General features: G+C 49.7%; 1 protein-coding gene across 1 annotated transcript; it reads left to right on the top strand.

Annotated features, from left to right (window-relative positions):
• Positions 1 to 9,858: 9,858 nt before the first annotated feature.
• Positions 9,859 to 16,136, top strand: LOC110475170 (lymphocyte antigen 6E). The gene is made up of 3 exons (XM_021539102.3): positions 9,859 to 9,938; positions 14,165 to 14,284; positions 15,372 to 16,136. Exons 1-3 carry the CDS (start codon positions 9,887 to 9,889, stop codon positions 15,578 to 15,580), a joined length of 381 nt encoding a protein of 126 aa, XP_021394777.1. The 5' UTR covers positions 9,859 to 9,886; the 3' UTR covers positions 15,581 to 16,136.
• The last annotated feature ends 1,257 nt before the right edge of the window (positions 16,137 to 17,393 follow it).

The raw sequence follows: 17,393 nt of genomic DNA, 5'->3' as shown, positions 1-17,393 counted from the left end.
TTCCCAGTTTGAAATGAGCTTCTCTCATCAGACAAAAGAGGGAAAGGCAGGGAAGGAAATATGTGGCTGAGAGAGGAAAGGCATTGGAAAGGTGAGAGAGAGAAGGGAAGGAATTGGGGGCAGCCTGCTGAGCTGGGAGCTGCTCTCACACTGCCTCCTCATGGACCTCATCCAGCTGGAAAAAGGCATCCCCATATCTATTCCCCTCTTTTTTTTTTTTATTCCCAGGGCCAAAACAACCTCACACAGCTGTCACCAATCCCTGCCATTCAGAGGCTGTGAGAGGCTTTCCACAGACCCACGTTCCTGGCAGAGAAACCATGGATTGTGTTGAGCTTTGTTTGGTTTTGCCCTCCATGCTCTCTGCTCCCTCCTGTCCCCGCAGGAGCTGCAGCTGAGGGGAGACAGAAAAGCTCTGTCGGAGGCCTGGGGGATGTCACAGAGAAGAAGAAGGGCAGCTAGCCAGGGACTCACACAAACAGCTCAGAGCTTCTTGGGTCACAGCCCCAGCTGCAAGCTCCCATTCCTGGAAAACACACAGAAAACAAAACAAAACAAAAAAAAAAAAAAAAACAAAAAAAAAAAAAAAAGAGAGAGAGAAAAGGAAAAGCTGGCAGCATCCCTCGCTCAGCTGTGTCCTGGGAGAAACCAGAGCTGGTCCAAACAATTGAAGGGTGTCGGTTTTTTTTTGTTGTGTTTGATGGTTAAATGAGATCTTTGCTTTCTCTGAAGCACTCCCCTGGAGCTCTGCTGGGTTTTGGTCGCACATGTGGATTTTTGAGGCATTTCGCAGTGCCTGGATTTCAGAGCCACTGGTTTTCCAGGATGAAATATTCCACATCAACTTCAGGTTTTGTGCTGTGGGCTCTGGATCTGGTGACTGGTTTTAAGTGTTTTGTTTAATGGATGGAGGGGAAATGAAGGGAAAGAAGGAGGTGACACTGCAGTGGTGGGCAGGGACAAGAGGACACCAACACCCCACTGAGCTGTGCCTGGAGATGACAGCTGTCAAAAACCCAAATCAACAGCAGAACCTGCTGATAATTTTCTCTCACCAAACACAACCTCGAAAGGGAAGGAAAATTAGGATGGAGAAGAGGAAGAGCAAAAAGAAGGAAGAGATGTCCAGCTGCTCAGGGCAGGCACTGGTGGGGCTGTGGTGGCTGTGCTGCATCCCAATTCCAGGAGCAAGTCCTCCAGGAGCAAGCCCTCCATACCCTGCACAGTTTTCCCTGAAGGACCTCAGGTGCTTTAAAAAAACTCCGAGAAAGTTGGGCTCAGGCCAAAGCTGTTACTGTTTTACCACCTGTCATATTGGCAGGAGAACGAGGAAGTAGAAGGAGCAATTTTTATCTCAACCATTTTTGCTGGACACGAGAAAGCAAAATCTTGGTGGGGAGACCATATGGAGGGGAAGGAACAAGTGGAGGGTTGAATAAATCCAGTGAGGGTGAGGGGAACCAGGATGGACACAGTTCAGGAGGGAGAACAAACTTTATCCTGATCTTTTGCAGACCCTTACTGCCAGCTCTTCCCCCACTTTTCACCACAGCAGTTTAAGTGCTGCCAGAAGGTCAAATGAGAGTGGTTTCCTAGAACTGTCTACAAATTGTCTCTTCCTGAAATTTCTGGATGCTGAAACAGCTGAAGTAGCCAGGATTATCCTGCCTGATTCTTTGGAGGTGAAGGGGTTGTGTTCAAAAGGATTTACTCATTGTCTTGTCCACCCACCTAGTTCCTGGACTGAAAGCTCCCGGTTATGGGTGCTGAAGGTCACGGAAAAGTAAATCTGGAGGTGGGAATTCTGACTTTGTCAGCGCTGATCCTCTGAGTGGGAAATTGCTGGAAGTATTTCAAATAAAGAAGGAAGAGAGACAATTTAAAATTATTCTTCTTCTTGATTGGAGGTGAGGAATGGGCTGATTATGAAGTCACAGCTCCTTTTCCACACTGGTTCCTCCCTTCCCTGGGCTGGAGGAAGGCGTAGGTAGAAGATCAAGGCTTTTGTGGCCCAGCTTTAGGCAAAGCCTAAATCTCCTTTTTTTTTTCCCCATGGGTTGAATCAGTCCCATTTCCCTTTTCCAGCGTGAGGTTTGGGTGCTGGTGCTCTGCAGGCTGAGCTGTCTGGGAGAAGAATTCCAGGTGATTCTTGGAGCCTCAGTGTAGGATTTGTTTTTCCAATCCCACAGCTTTGAGCTGCACTTGCAGAGTCAGGAGTTGTGTTTGTGCTTCCACGTGTGGAGTAAGAGGGAAAACAGGTGTGGAGACACAACCACATCAAACACAACAGCAAGAACCACTTTGCTGCCACAGACATTAATGAGATGAACTAATTAACACATCAAAAGTGAATAAAATTAGTGTTTTCTACATAAATATGCAAATCAGTGAGGGTTGTCAGCCAAAGTGGTGTCCAGGAAAACTTGGAAAAGAAATACATCACAGCTACCAAACCCAGCCTGTTTCTCCTGCTCCTGTTCCTTTGCAGCAGGGAAATCTGGGTGTTTTGGGAGACTGGGTAGCAACAAATCACAGACTCATTAAGGCTGGAAAAGACCTCCAAGATCATTGAGTCCAACCTGTGACCAACCCTCACCTTGTCAACCAGACCAGAGAGTGCCACCTCCAAAGCCTTTCCATGAAGAAATGTGGAAATAACCCATTATTATAAAGGGCATAGGGAACTCTCTAGGGACACACAGAGCAGCCAACCCAGAGTGGGAAAAAAAAGCTCTGAAATAGATAATCAATTAATGGTGTAGGGGCTATCAAGGAGGGAGGGATGATCAGCAAGGATTTTGTGACAGGTGGGTGATATCCCTCCCTGTGACAAGATAGCAAAAATCTGTGAGGGTAAAAGTGGTACCTGTCACACAGCTCAGCCTTAATAAAGATTTTGGCACAGTGTCACGAGATGGGCTCAGAAAGCAAAACCAAGGAAAGCCAGTCGAGCTGAAATCATGAGCAACTCACAGCCAACAATTCGCTGTCAGGCTGGAACGATCCATTAAAAGGCTCCTCTTGGCTCTGCGATGATGCAAAGTTTTAATTGCTGGTTTGGATGATGTATTAGACAATAAATTCACTGAGCTCATGGGTGACGAGCTGAGAGAATCTGCAAGCAGGAGAATTCTGGGTGATTCCAGTAAATTTAAGTGGTAGGTTGAGAAAAGAGGGTGTAATTTGGGAAGGACAAGCACAAAAAGCTCTCCAGTTAATGCGGCACAAATACGGGATGAGGGAATCTCCCTTGCAGCAATCTGGCAGGAAAAGAAGGTGTGCTGGATCACAAATGTAACGTGTGTCAAACTTTGAGAAAAAATGTGAAACAAAGCCCTGCTGGAATTCTGCACTCCATGGAAAAATCTTACACATTGCACTGGGAAGTGTGAACTGGTGTGTGACGGGATGAGAACGTTCCAGATCCTCCAAATGGAAGGCTCAGGCTGCTTTGTTCTTCCCACTTTTTGTGTTGGGGTTGAGGGCAGCAGCAAAGAGGATTTTAGATAGGATCAGAAGGAATTCCTGGCATCTAAAGTAGGGTGAAGAGCTGGAAAACTGCCTCCAGGAGCAGCAGCTTTAGTACCATAATTAGGATTCATCAAAGCATGGAGAAACTTCGGTCTCAGCGTCTCCTTTGTGTCTCCACTGGGGCTGAGTGAACTCATTCCTGGTCATTCCCATTCCTGCCTCTCTCTGTCACCTTTCTGCCATTCCCACATGGATCTCGTTCCCTCCACCAGAGCAGAATTGGGGTGCTCGGGGTTGGGCTTTGCTTTATCACAGAATCATGGAATGTTTTGGGTGGGAAGGGACCTAAAAGATCTCATTCCAACCACTCTGGCCACGAGCAGGGACACCTTCCACGAGATCAGGTTGCTCCAAGACAAAGACTGAACAGCAGAAGTGACCCAAAGCTCTTCCAGTGATGTGGAAAGAACCTCCACGTAGGAATTTTCACTCCAAAGGATGTTCGGCTCCAGGGGTCCCAGGATTTCAGTCAACATTAAAGCAGTGCTGAGGCAGAAGGAGGAGAGAGCTCTGCACAGGAATGATGGTTTTACTGTTTTCCTGCTGATTCCTTATCAGGCAAGTCCTTAAATTCCACACAAAGAATCGGGGGTGCCAGGGGTTCCATTTTCCTTGGTCCAGGAGAGGCAGGAACAGGACCTGGCTCTGTGCCCAGTGCTCACAGCAGCTCACCTGGGACCTGCCTGCAGCTCCAGGACGCAGAATTAGATGTTAATCAGCAATTAGATAACGAGCAGACACTGCTCTTGGGAATGAGAAACTCCCTTCTGCAGTCACAGGAAACTGGAGGAATAAAAGTCCCCGCGAGATCTTTGGGGAGAAGAGAGATTTTATACTTGATAATACAAAAATCTTGGAGAAAGTGGATTTTGCCTTTCACACTCTTCCTTGGGGATTTCACTGGATCACAAGCACCAGTGTGGGTGTGCCCAGATCAGCTGGCCCGCATCACTTCTGTGCCACCAGCAGCCAAAACAATGAAAGTCCCGCAACTCTCCTTGTGCCTTTAAGGTTGAGCACGAGGTGAAGGTAAAAGGTGAAAGGCAGAGCAAAAAAACCCCAAATTTGGACTTGTTTTTTAAGCTTTTGGAGAGAGAATGCTGTCTCTGCTCACTTTCTCTTTCGTTTCTCCCCTTTTAGGTGAAATCCTGAATATGTCAGCCCTTTTGTTTACTTTATCTGGGTGTTTTATGGCTCCCACCCTGCTCTTAGTCCTCTGGAGTTTCCTATCCAAGGTCAGCTTGTTCTTTTTCTACTTTTGAATGAGCACAGGCACGGTGCTCCACAGCACTCAGTAAATGCCTCTCTTTTTACCCTTTGCTTTGCTGGTTCTGGTTCTTCCACACCCAGGAACATTCCCATTCCCATTTTTTACACCAATTTTAACATTTCCACTACAAACCTCCATAAGTCTATCACCTTGCCTACAGCTTCAGCATATTTTTGTGCTGCCTCCCTGAAGCCTCGTGAATTCCTTGTCTGTAAAGTGAATTTTTTTGGTGGAAGGAATAAGGGAAAGGACTGAAAAGCCTCTTCCCTTCCTCCCCAAAAAAAAACCTGGAGATGAGGCTCCAGGGAGAGGAGGTGCCCAGGAAATTTTTCAAGTGGTCCAGAACCTCTGATAGCACAAAAAAAAAAAAAAAAAAAGGCCAGGATTGGGGAAAAAAAGCTATAAAATGGGTCCAGAGTTCACCCAGGAGATGGAATTAGGCCTGGAGACAGGGATAAACACTATATACTTATACAGTCCTTATAACTATATAATCTTTATGTAGTAACTGTATAATCCTTATATAGTTAAGGATTAATGTTGGAGAAGAGAATAATGAAATATCCTGAGTTGGAAGAGCAAAACTGTGAAAAATGCATATTATATAGCTCTATGCAGATAGTTACTGTATGTATTATGTTATATTGATTTGTTGTAGTTAAAATGAAGACTTTAGTAGTTAATGAAAAACAAAATAAAATAGAGACTCTATATGTGGGGGGGGAAGTTTTTTTTCTTCATTTTTTTAGGGTGAGATACTTGCTTTGGGGAACACCTACATCTTCTAAAGGAGAGGAATTTATGGCTTCTTATCAGAAGAAATTAATTTCTTCAGGCCTTACTCAGACTCGAAGATGCCAGGGGATTAAAGGAAACAGTTGACATACAACGGACAGAGTATATTTTTTAAAATAAAATGTATGCATCACCATGAAGAATGTATAAATATGCAACAAGGGTATTGTTTTAAGGGTAATTCCTTTGTTCACAAGACATGCTTTTCGCAACTTAATGTCTGAGAGCATCCGGCCAGCCGTAATTCTTTGCCTTTTATTGTCTTGTAATTATCCTAACTCTAAACTTTATTACTTTAATTATATTACTATATTTGTAACCATTTTATTATTATTAAACTTTTAAAATTTTTAAAAAACCAAGTGGTTGGCGTTTTTCACGAAAAGGATCAGCAATTCCAACTCCAGAAGTCACCACCTGAGGCCAGAAACAGATGGAGACAAACCCCAGCACACGGCCAAGGTCATCCAGGACGTGGCTGGAGACGGGGACACTTACAGGGCCTAAAGGGTTAATCTTGAGCTTAACGGGGTTCCTGGAGCCATGGGCACAGTCTGGGGAGGGCCCTGCTGAGATTGCTCGGGGAAATTAAAGTTTTTGCCAGAGAAACAAGCTCTTTAAAGAGTTTTCCTGTCGAAAGTTAAAAACAAGCACGGCTGAGGGTGAGTCACGCAGACTTTGGAAGGAGGAAGTGTGAGAATTCCAACACCAGCTGAGCATCACCAGGCAGCGATCCACTTTCACCTCAGGCTCGGGGAGAGAAGGGAAAAGGAAATGTGGATGTCAGCCAGAAGTGAAAGTTCGTCAACCTGACAGCCAGATTCCGACAGCAGGCTGTGGCTGGAGGGGGGAGATGAAGGTTTTATTCCATTATCAATAAAGAATATAATAAATGGCGTGGCCCAAAGACTTGGTTGGGCACCTTTATTTCAGGAATTTTTAGGGATCTCAGTAGCTTCCTGAGAAAAATCCCAGGTTTTTCCTCAGAGGATGCAATAGAGGTGGTAGAGGACAGTGACCTGTTTGGCACCATCGACAGCAAAGGATAACCTGCAGCTTGGTTTGCCCGTGGAAAATCTATGTCCAGAGCATCCTTGGATGCTCCAAATATGATCCTGAGGGTCTCTTGGGCAAATTTGGTCCAAAGAGATCAGGAGGGACTTCAGGAGGAGGAACACGCAGGGTGGGATGAGGAGGAAGGGCTGGGATATGGAGTCGGGCCTCCCATTCAGCCCGGTGCAGCAGGGTGGTGGGAACAGGAATTCCAGGGATGGAATTCCAGCTCCAGCATTCCCTGGAGTGGAATTGAGTGGGGCTGTGCCAGCACCTGGGCAAGGAGGACCTTCATGCCCAGATTATGTTGCGGCAAAGTGCTCTGGGCAAAGAGAATTCTGGGGATGAGAGGAAGCAGCAAGGATGGAGATGCTGGGTTCCTGCTCCCTCACATCCTCCCAGACCTCTGCCAAAATTATTCTCCACGTTTTGACAGGTGAGATTGGATTCTGTCACAGAGCAGTTCCAACCCCCTCTGGAAAAAATCTGAATAATTCCCAGCTCCAGAGCATGATGCAATTACTGGAAATAAAAAGGTCTCTGTCCCCTTCCTGGGTCATCGGAGGAAAGCTGTTTGAGCAGTTCTGCTCCACCAACAGGGGAAACATCTCATTTGCAAATTCCTCTGAGGTTTTGGTGCCTCACGTGCGCAGCCAGGCCCAGGAAGTCTCACACAAACCCTGAAACAGAATCGTGGTGGGGAAGGAACCTCTCCCTTGTCCCACCTGGCTCCACAGAAGCTGAACAAGCTTTTGCTGACCCTCAATTACAAGCTTTATCTGGTCTAGTGCCTGTTCAACATCAAACCCTTGCAGGCCTAGTTAGTCTAGCTTTAATTTCTGCACCATCCCTGCTGCCCCAACCCATGAAGGGACCTGTCTCACTTATCATTTCCTGATTTTAACTGTACCCATTCCTCCCCAGCATGCCACAACCATGAAGTATTTACCCCAACACCAGTTTGCCTTCTGATCCAGCCACTTCCTTATCTCCTTCTCCCTCAAGTGTGTTTTCATAGCTGTCCCCACCTTTCCCCAGCACAGCCCACATTCCTGGTGCTGGACTCTACCCCTGCTGCCTCTCTTGCTTCACCCTTTTTGTGAAGAAATATTTTTTGGCCTTGCACTAATAATACTAAGCCAGTGGTTCAATAAAGTCCTCCAACGACCTCTAAGCTTGCAAGAAGAGCCTGGAGCACTCAGGACAGTGTTTTGTGGGCTGGACTAGAACAGAAATCTCTGCCAGCAGAGTTTGCTGTGTTGAACTCTACAGTCTGTCCCACACAACAGCCTTTGGGAGGAGGTGGGAGATGAGCTTAGGCCATGGGATATAAAATATCCTGAGTTGGAAGGGACCCAAAAGGATCATCGAGTTCTCAGAAGGGCTTCCTTCTTTACCTGGTGTAATTCCCACCACAGAAAACTGGTCCCTGGTGGTTCTGGTCACCTCTTCCTTCTACAAGCATCCTGTCATTAGTGCTGTCCCCGCCCAGCCATTCCAGCAGAATCGGGATGACTCCAGATCCCGTGCTGGGTTGTGACCTCTGTGACTCTTAGGTCCTCCCTGTTTCCTTCTTATCAGCAGGCATACCCTCTCCAGGAAAAAAAAAAAAAATGGGGCTGATAAGGTCAAATGTAAGTGTGGGAGAAATCCTGGAAGCTGTAGATCTTGGGGATGAGGAGAGTGTAACATAAAATCCCAAATCTGTGTTGGAAAAGATCTTAAAGATCATCCAGTTCCTGCCATAGGCAGGGACATCTTCCACTATCCCAGGGTGCTCCAAAACCCATCCAACCTGGCCTGAAACACTTCCAGGGATGGGGCAGCCACAGCTTCTCTGGGCAGCCTCTGCTAGGGCCTCTCCACCTCACAGGGAAGAATTTCTTCCCAAAATCCAACCAAAATCTACTTCCTCGGCAGGGATTTTGTAAATGTGTCTGAATTACATTTTCTCAAGTTACCACAAAACTGAAACTTCCCATTTTTTTAGTATTTGGTTTGTCCCGGCCGTCTGTTCCAGTGGAAGATGTGAGACCACAGAAACTGCTCGGAAGTCAGTTCCTGCTAGAATACCTGGCAGTGACAAATAAAACTGAGCCACAGGAAAGAAAAGGGAAACAGGGGTTTGCAGGCATGGGTTTGCTTCCCAAGCAGAGTGCTCTGAATGCCTCCAACAAGACAGGAGCCGGAATTTCTCCTGACAGATGCATTCGCCAAGAAATGCTGACTCTGCAGAATTAAACCCATCTGTGGCACAGAGTTTATCAAGCCTGCTTGCTTCCTGCTGGCTCACCAGCCTTATCCTCCATTCCCAGGCTTTCTTGACAGCCAGTTCCACAGGGGCCCTCCCCCGCTGCCCCTCCTGCAGCTCATTTCCTAGAGGATTTAGCTATTTCCATGGGACCTACTGAATTTGGGACACTCCCAACATCAGGGGACTTATTTACAGTCTGAAGACTCATCCTGCCAAACAGCCCAAGCTGTCCCATGGCACTCCAGCTGCTGGGCTCTTCAAGCTTCCCAATCCTGTATGTCTAATCCAATTTAGGCTCTGGTCAACAGATGGGGGAGTTGGTTCTTTATGTGCTTGGATCGTGAGTGGGGGCTGTGCGTGCAGAGGGGTCAGACCCAAAGAGGGTGTTAAATGCAGGGGGATCCATGCAGGGAGCCCTGGATACAGGGAAAGTGTGAGTACAGGGTGGTTTGGAATGTGTGGAGGACGATGTGTGTGCGCTCAGAGGATCTGTGAGAGGAGATGCACGGAGGAGGGAAGGGAGGCAGGAAATCAGCAGGTCCTGTGGGTAGAGGGAGTCAGAGAATCACGGAATCCCAGAACAAGCTGAGTTGGAAGGATTGGACTTGGATGAGTGGGGTCCAGCATAGAGGCAGCCCCCTAATCCCGCCTCCTCCTTCAGGGAAACAGAGGGGATCTGAGAGGGGGCTGGAAAAAGCCTCTTGAGGCACGGCTAGGGGAAAGCTGGCTCCGTTCCCCCTCGGCCAGCCGCTGCCATGCCCACACCTTCTTTCCCAGCGCCCCTTGCCCGGCCGCGGTTCTCCCTAGCGGGTAAACGAAACCAGGCGTGGCCGGGGAGGCGGAGGGGGGAGGCGGCGCGGGGGCCGGGCCCGGCCCGCGGGGCGGAGCCGCCGCCCTTTCCCCGCCCCCGCCGCCCGGCCCTGCCGCCAGCCCCGAGCTCCTCCAGCCGCCCTGCGCATCTCTCCGGCCACATCGACCGCACCATGAAGGCGCTCCTGCTCGCTGTGCTGGCCGCGGTGCTGTGCGTGGAGAGAGGTAAGGGAAAGGATGCTCCCTCCACCATCGCCTGCCCCGCGGGTCCCCCGGTCCTTCTTCAGCCCTGCGTTAGAGAGCAAATTGGGGGCTGGGGGAGTGATGCGTGTGGCAGGGTAGGCTGTGGAAGTTGGAGGTTTGTAGGGGTTATGAGGGTGTAAAAGGGGTTGGGGGCACAGCGCTGAGCCGCGCTGTGTTTCGGAGCGGGATGCGGGGGTGTCTTGCCTCGCAGCAATGTCCCTCCTGAAGCAGGAACTTCAGGGCTGCCCCGCCTGTATGAAAAGGTGAGCATCTCCTGCTGTGCGGGTGGATATCCTGGAGCTTTTCCCAGTTGCAGCTGGAACAAAGAGCAGGGCCGGCTCCGCTCCCCCTTTTTCGGCGCAGCCAGCCGGGATAACGGCGCTGGGATGGGCTGAGATGCGGCCGAGAGGAAGGGGGGTGGTGGGGAGAGGCAGCCCAGCCCCGGCAATGGCTGATGGAGCAAAGTCAGGGCAGAGCCACTCGTGATTCTGGCTCCTGCTGCCCCCTCCGAGCATCCTTCGGGGCCGCCTGCGGAGCGCGGTGACCCCTAAGGGACAATGCCCTGGGTGGCGCATCCTGGGGCAGCCGCCGAGCCTGGGGAGAACGCGGTTCCTGTTGCTGCGTGTTCAAACTGCCAAGTTGCCCAAGTCGCAGGTCCTGCCATCCCCTCCTTCCCCATCGACTCCATTCCTCACTATCCAAACTCCTTGGGGCCGTGGAAGCCGCGTATTGTTCCCATATGTCGCTGCTTGGAGAAGCCAAACAAAGAGGCAAACGGGAGAGTTCTGGGCTCTCCCAGCCCCTGCTCGGCAAACAGGGCTCCTTCTTCTTTTCTGAGGGCACCGCTGAGATGGAAACCGGCTGTTTGCTGCCCTTTCCAATTCCCCTTCCCAGTGGGATCCGGGAAGCAACTGGCGATTGAAGCGCTGGGAATCGGGCAGAGCCCAGCTGGCTTGTGCTCAGTTTCAGCGGGCAAGGCCAAGGCGATGAAGGGTTTCACCCCCCGAAAAAAAAACAACACAACCCTTTCAGCTTTAAAAGTAAGTTTTTATCCAGGCAAAAGGGTTTGCTGCAGGTGATTTTACCCCCAAACACTTCCAAGCATATTTTGGGGGGGATTTCACAGAAGAGCTTTACCTCCTGCTCAAAGACCTTGCCTCTGGATCTTGATAAGGATTTTGCCTAAGAGAATGGAAAAGCAACATCGGGGCTGAATGGAAAAACTGCCGAAGCATTTTCGTGGTGCTAACGAGCTCCAAAGTGGGCTTTTAAAGGCCTTTTTTCCCCCCCTGTCTTTGCAACAATTATTCAACCGTAATCTGTAGGAATTCCCCCAAAAGCCCCGCTCTGTTTTGGGAGCTCTTTGTTCCTCTGGGCACCCGAGCAGCAAACAAATAAACATGAATTCTTCCACTGGTGAAAACAAGGCTTCTCTTCTGCATTGTGTAGTCTTGTGATTTTTTTTTCTCCCTTTTTTCCTTTCTTGTAACCTTGAGCTCCAACTCTTTGCTCAGTCTACAGCTGCATGAAATTAATTCTGCCACCCCTCTTGTGCCTTTTGTCTAAACCACTCAGCCTGTTTGTGCTCTCATAACTCTGCAGTGGGTGTTTTTTTTTTTTTGGGGCAGAAAGTGGCTGAATATTTCCTTTCTTAAACTGCCTCTCCTGGAAGGATTTTTTTTTTTTTTCCTGTTGTGACAAGGGGTAATGGGTAGGTGTGCCAATGAAAAACATGGGGACAGGTAGGACATGCAGTGGAAGGAGCAGGGATTGAGTCACATGGTAGAGAATTTCATGCCCAACAGCACTTTTATGTCATGTCCAAAGATTTCTGGTGTGTTTGTTCCTGGAGCCTTTAATGAACAGCATTGCACCACTCATGCCTTCAGCGCAGTGAGCAAATGCATATGGGGACATCTGTCCTGCCAGAATGCCCACAGGAAGGCTGTAATCCACTTCATTCCTGATCGCTGAAGATTCCTGGGATGAGTCAATTCGCCTCCTCGGGGTGGCTGTGAGGTAAAAAGAGTTTGGGACAGGTCACCTGAGAACTGAACTGGGCTTCACTCTGAGCTCCCACATGGAGTTGTGGCCAGCCCGGTGACTCAGTGGCTGGTCCCTAAACGCAGAGATCCACTGAGGAATCTCTCCGGGAGGTTTTGACTCAGCTGGTGGCCCTTTAATCCCGGTGCTGTGGTTGCAGTGGCTGCGTTGGTGTGCTCAGGTAACCCGGGTTTGTTTAGGAACCGTGTCCAGAGTTACGATTCTTGAAGGAGGCGTGAGCCAATCCAGGAAATTCCTGCTTGGGTGGGGGGGTTGTGGTCTTGGTTTCCACTCCATAGCAGAGATTTGGCTGCTCTGCTGTGACATCCAGGATCTCCCACTAACCCACTTTAATCTGTTTCTCTGAGATTATATTTTGTTTCCTGTCCTCAGCTGCGGCTGCTCAAAAGTCATTCCTCTGAGAGCAATTGTTTTTTTTTTTTCCCCTCATTCTTGCAGAAGCCTTTTATTTTCCTGACAGAAACAGGAATGAGGAGAGCAGTCCTATGGCAGAGTGGGACAGATGCTGAGCAATATTTGTCCAAATAATAATTCTTTAAACTATCCATGTCAGTAACTGCTGTGCCTCAAGAGAGCTCTCCCAGGGCTTCCCCCGCTTCACTTCCTTAGGAAAATATTCCAAAGGGGTCTACAAGAAAGCTGGAGAGGGATTTTTTTTTACAGGGCGAGAACAAGCAGGAATGGCTTCAAGCTGAAAGAGTTTAAGTTTGGGTTTAGGTTGGATATTGGGAAGGAATTCTTCCCTGTGAGGGTGGGGAGACCCTGGCTCAGGTTTCCCAGAGAAGCTGTGGCTGCCTCATCCCTGGAAGTGTCCAAGGAAGTGTCCCCAGGTTGGATGGGGCTGGGAGCACCCTGGGGTGGTGGAAAGTATCTCTATCCATGGCTGAATGATCCTTCCAGCCCAAACCATTCCGTGATTTTTGACAATCCGTTTGTGGTGGGGCTGAAGGAGGTGGGAGCAGGGACGGGGCTGCCTCACACTTCCCACCCTCAATCAGCCCCCGCTCTGTTTTGCATCCCATAAATACACAAAGGGAAAGGCTGTGCCTTGTGGAAGGGCTGCCTGGGAGCTCCAAAATCCCGAGTCCGTGGAAGATTGGGAACAGATCTGTCAGCATATGTAGGTCAACAACTGCAGCGTGGATGTGATGCTCTTGTATGTAAAATACAGAGATCAAAGTGGCCGTGGCCTTGCTGAGTCTCTGGTCCAGGCTGTCTGCACAACCATTTCCCACCCCAAATCCTGTTTTCCAATCATTCCTCTCTGTGAGGGATGAGGGATGGGAGCCAGCTATTCCATCCTGCTGCTGTAGGATAAGCCTTAAATGGCCTCAAGTTGCTCCAGGGTTAGTTTGGAAATGAGGAAAAATTTCTTCACTGGTCAGATTTTGAAATGGTGGTGGGATCACCATTTCTGGAAATGTTGAAGAAATGGTGCAGCTGTGTTGCCTAAAGACTTGGTTTAGTGGTGGAATTTGGCAGTGCTGGGTTAATAGTTGGATTCAGAGATCTTGGAGGTCTTTTCCTGAAATGATTCCACAATTCTATAATTTTAGGGGACCTGCTGGCCTTGCAGGTCTTGAGCTTTCTGCAGCTGAAAAATCATTTCCACCATGTGCTCCAGCTCAAGCATGGCCTGATCGTGATGCCCAAAACCAGGTCATGGAAAATTGGAACTCGTGGTCACACCTGAGCATTTCCCATCAGTGTCACAGAATCATAAAATCAGAATGGTTTTGCTTGGAAGGGACCTAAAGATCATTCTAACAGTTCTAACACCATGTGGTGGCTGAGCTGAACAAGCCCAAACCTCAAAAATTCACCTCTGGAGTTTGGTTTAAAGTTGGCAACTGTAGCTCGGACACATTCTTAGTGCAAACAGGGCAGTGACAGAAAGTACCAGGCTGTGGTTGTATCAGCTTTAGCTGATAAGAGCTTGAAATACCTCTCTGAGGCTTGAACCCTTTGCTTGGCCGATTTTTTTGGGAAAAAAAAAAAAAAATCCCATATTGCAGGCTGATAAAACTGAAACAGCAAGTGTGGCTGTGGGCAGACGCGAGACGTCCCGTGGGACAGAGGTGGGGACCTCCAAGTGAGGACATCTTCCCACCAGCCCCTAAATGAGGTTTGCCTTTCTCTTGCAGCCCACACGCTCGTCTGCTTTTCCTGCTCGGATGCCTCCTCCAACTGGGCCTGCCTGACGCCTGTCAAGTGTGGGGAGAATGAAAACCACTGCGTGACGACGTACGTCGGAGTGGGACTTGGTGAGTGGTGACAGCACCTCCTCCTGCCCCTCCTGGCTTCTCTCCCGGGTCACCCGCTGAGCTACGGCGAGGTTTTGCCTCCTTCTGGCAAAAAAAAAAGAAAAAAAGGGGAAAGTTCTGCTTAGCAACTGAGTGTCCGACCATCCCACGGGAATTCTGAGGAGGGACGCGCTGCCAGGAGGAGTCACGTTAAAGCCCACGTGCCTGCACCGATGCCCGCGAGTCCGGGGGGAATTTCAGGCTGGGGGCGGGGAGTTTGCTGATGAATAAGTGAAAGCTTGGAGGATGCTGCAGGCTGCCTTGTGTGGGAAGCTCCAGGGTTGCTGTTCCTGCTGATTTTTTGCCTCGTGTTTGGGTTCTTTGTCCCCGAGTCCCACCTTTGCTTCGCTTTCTGTGGACGAGGCGGGAAGGGAGGGTTGCGGGTTTCCTTCCTGAGTGCCTGGAGAGATTTGGGGGGTTCTTTCCTTCCCAGCCGCTGCTCCGAGGGAGGCAGGATGCTCTGGCAGATCTCCTGGAGCCTTTGCAGGAACCAGAGCCCATGCTGGCTCTCCCTGGCAGGAGGAGGGGGAATTTCATACCTGAGTCTGCAACGTGGGTGGGTCAGATGTGCACAAACAGAGACCGGGAGTGTTTATAAACTTCCCTTTGCTGCCCAGTGCTAATGGTTTCCTCTTTCCTGCCTCTTAATGTGGGCTGTGCCTCTCTGGAAATGCAGACTCGCCTCCCAAGTGTCTCCCTTGAGGAGCCCCAGAGTGAAGCTCAAGAGGGATTTTTGGGATTCCTGGCAGGAGCCGTGTCGGTTGAACATTGACCGATCCAAAGGGGCGTCCCTGGGGCGTTGTGCAGTCTCTGGGGTGTTTGTGTGAGCTTATCACAGGTGATCCTTGATAAGATGGGCTGGCTGGGATTCCTGTCTCTGAGATCCACTTCATCCTCTCCGGGGCACTTCATCCTCCCTGTGCCGCCTGCACCGCCCCGGCTTTTCCAGCGCTCTTAATTCCTTTGCAGAGCAGGCAATCAGAAACCCAAAAAAAAAAAAAAAAAACCCGTTCCAAACCTGCCTCTTTTCCTTCCTTTCCAAATCCAGGCGGCAAATCCGGCCAGTCCATCTCGAAGGGATGCTCTCCCATCTGCCCCAGTGCTGGGATCAACCTGGGAATTGCGGCCGCCTCCGTCTACTGCTGCGACTCCTTCCTCTGCAACATCAGCGGCTCCAGCAGCGTCCGAGCCAGCTACGCCATCCTGGCCTTGGGAATTCTCATCAGCTTCATCTACGTCCTCCAGGCTCGCCAGTGATGGGGCTGCCTGAGGAAGAGCCGCCTCCCACGGGTCTCGTTAGCCAATATCTTCTCTGTTGCTGTCTGCAAGGAGATCCTCTACTTCTCAGCAGGCTTCCAAGGTGATTGTTTCCCAGACTTTTTTTGCTCTTCCAAGCGTTGGAGAGCTGGGCGGTTTGGCCGAGCTGTTCTCCTCCTCCTGTGGACGTCTCCCGCTGCACTCTCGCTCCTCCTTGGCCAAGGTGGATGATTTTGGAAGGGTTTCTGCTTTTTTCTACCTATTAATAATTCCTCCCCCCCACCCCCATAATTTCTAAATTAAACCAGGCTGGGACTCGCTGAGAACAGATTCACCCCAAGCACCACCAGGTCTGCTCCAGCACATGGGTGGCAGGAATGCAGGATCCAAAGGGAGACACGTTCCTGGCCCCTCGCAGCTGCAGTCTCTTTTTATAAAATAGTCTCGTTTCTTCTGATCCTGGGCTGACTTTTCTGGAAAACCAATGCCGTGTACCTTGTCCTTCCGAGTTCTGTAAGTGCCAGACCTGAATAAACTTGCTCCTGATGTTACCTGAGATGGGACGTGTGTGTGTTTCCTTGCTCCAGGGATTAGGAACTCTTTTATGGAAAATCCCAATATTGGTACCCAGCACGAGGGTCCCTCACCCTCTCGAGCAGCTTTTGGGTGCTTCACCTCTACATCTCCTCCCTGTTGCTGTCCTTCCTGATAAAAGCCTCCGGGCCAGCTTGTTCCACCTCCCTTGGGAATGACTTTTTCCAGGTGCATTTGAGTGATAAATGCCAGGTTTTGGGGTCCGAGTCAACTCTACCGGAGCAATTGCCTTGGCAGGAGGGCTCTGAAATGAATCTGCATTTTACAAAGACCTGGTGCCTCAGTTTCCCCACTTTGGACTTGTCATGGTGACCACCACAATGGCGATACCTGAATGACCATGGGCCATGGGTCTGAAAAACTTGGTGAAGTCGGAGGAGAAGATGTCAATACCCCAGATCTTTAGGTCCAACCTTCAATGCCTGATGGTGCCACAGACTGCTGGAGGTGACTGCACCACCCAACCTTCCACATCTGCTGTCCCTCAGCTCCCAGGATCTTCCCAGGTGTTTTGGCAAGGTTTTTCCTAGAAGTTCTCACCTGTCCCATGGGAGAGGTGTCCTCCTGCCCTCTGTGTCTTCTGCCCTGCCTACTCTGCTTGCCTGTGGACCTGCTCACCACAAACCAAGCCAAAATTCAGCCTTAAACTTCCAAGTTCAAGCTTTTTGCCACTTCCACTGATTGATCAGAGGTGCACTGGGCGGTTTTTTTTCTAATTCTAGCAACAAAACCCAGGTGTTGGCACATTTTAGCCATGCCTTGTACCTGCTTCTCCTATTCTGTGTCACAACCCAAACAAAAGCTCCACAAACCTTCAGTTCCACCTCTGCCCGCTCTTCAGGCAGTGATAAATGAAAGGTGGTTGCAGCTGTACAGAAATACTGGTAACAAAAGTGGTTTTAGGGTATTTCCCCCCCTCCCTGTTTTAATTAAAGTGACAGAGGTGTTAATGACAGCTTTTCCAGCAGGAGGGATGGGTCAGTGGGATGTGAGCTGCAATTTAGTGGCTAATTTGGGAAGAATGCATCACTTGTGCTGGTCCTTGGATGTGCCTTCCTTTGGATAATGCATCCTCCTGGGACCTTGGGGTCTGGAGCGCCCCACAAACCTCTGCTATGCACGTGGGGCACAGGGAAAATTGGGGAAAAACTCCCTAAACTGAGATGTACATTCCTCAGCTTCCCTGTGCCTCAGCCTTCCTCCCAAAAAGGGTTCAAAA

This window comes from Lonchura striata, chromosome 2, assembly GCF_050655825.1.
Source record: "Lonchura striata isolate lonStrDom1 chromosome 2, ASM5065582v1, whole genome shotgun sequence".
Taxonomy (NCBI): Eukaryota; Metazoa; Chordata; class Aves; order Passeriformes; family Estrildidae; genus Lonchura; species Lonchura striata.
Note: the sequence above shows the minus strand (reverse complement) of the source record. Positions and strands in the feature narration are given on the sequence as shown.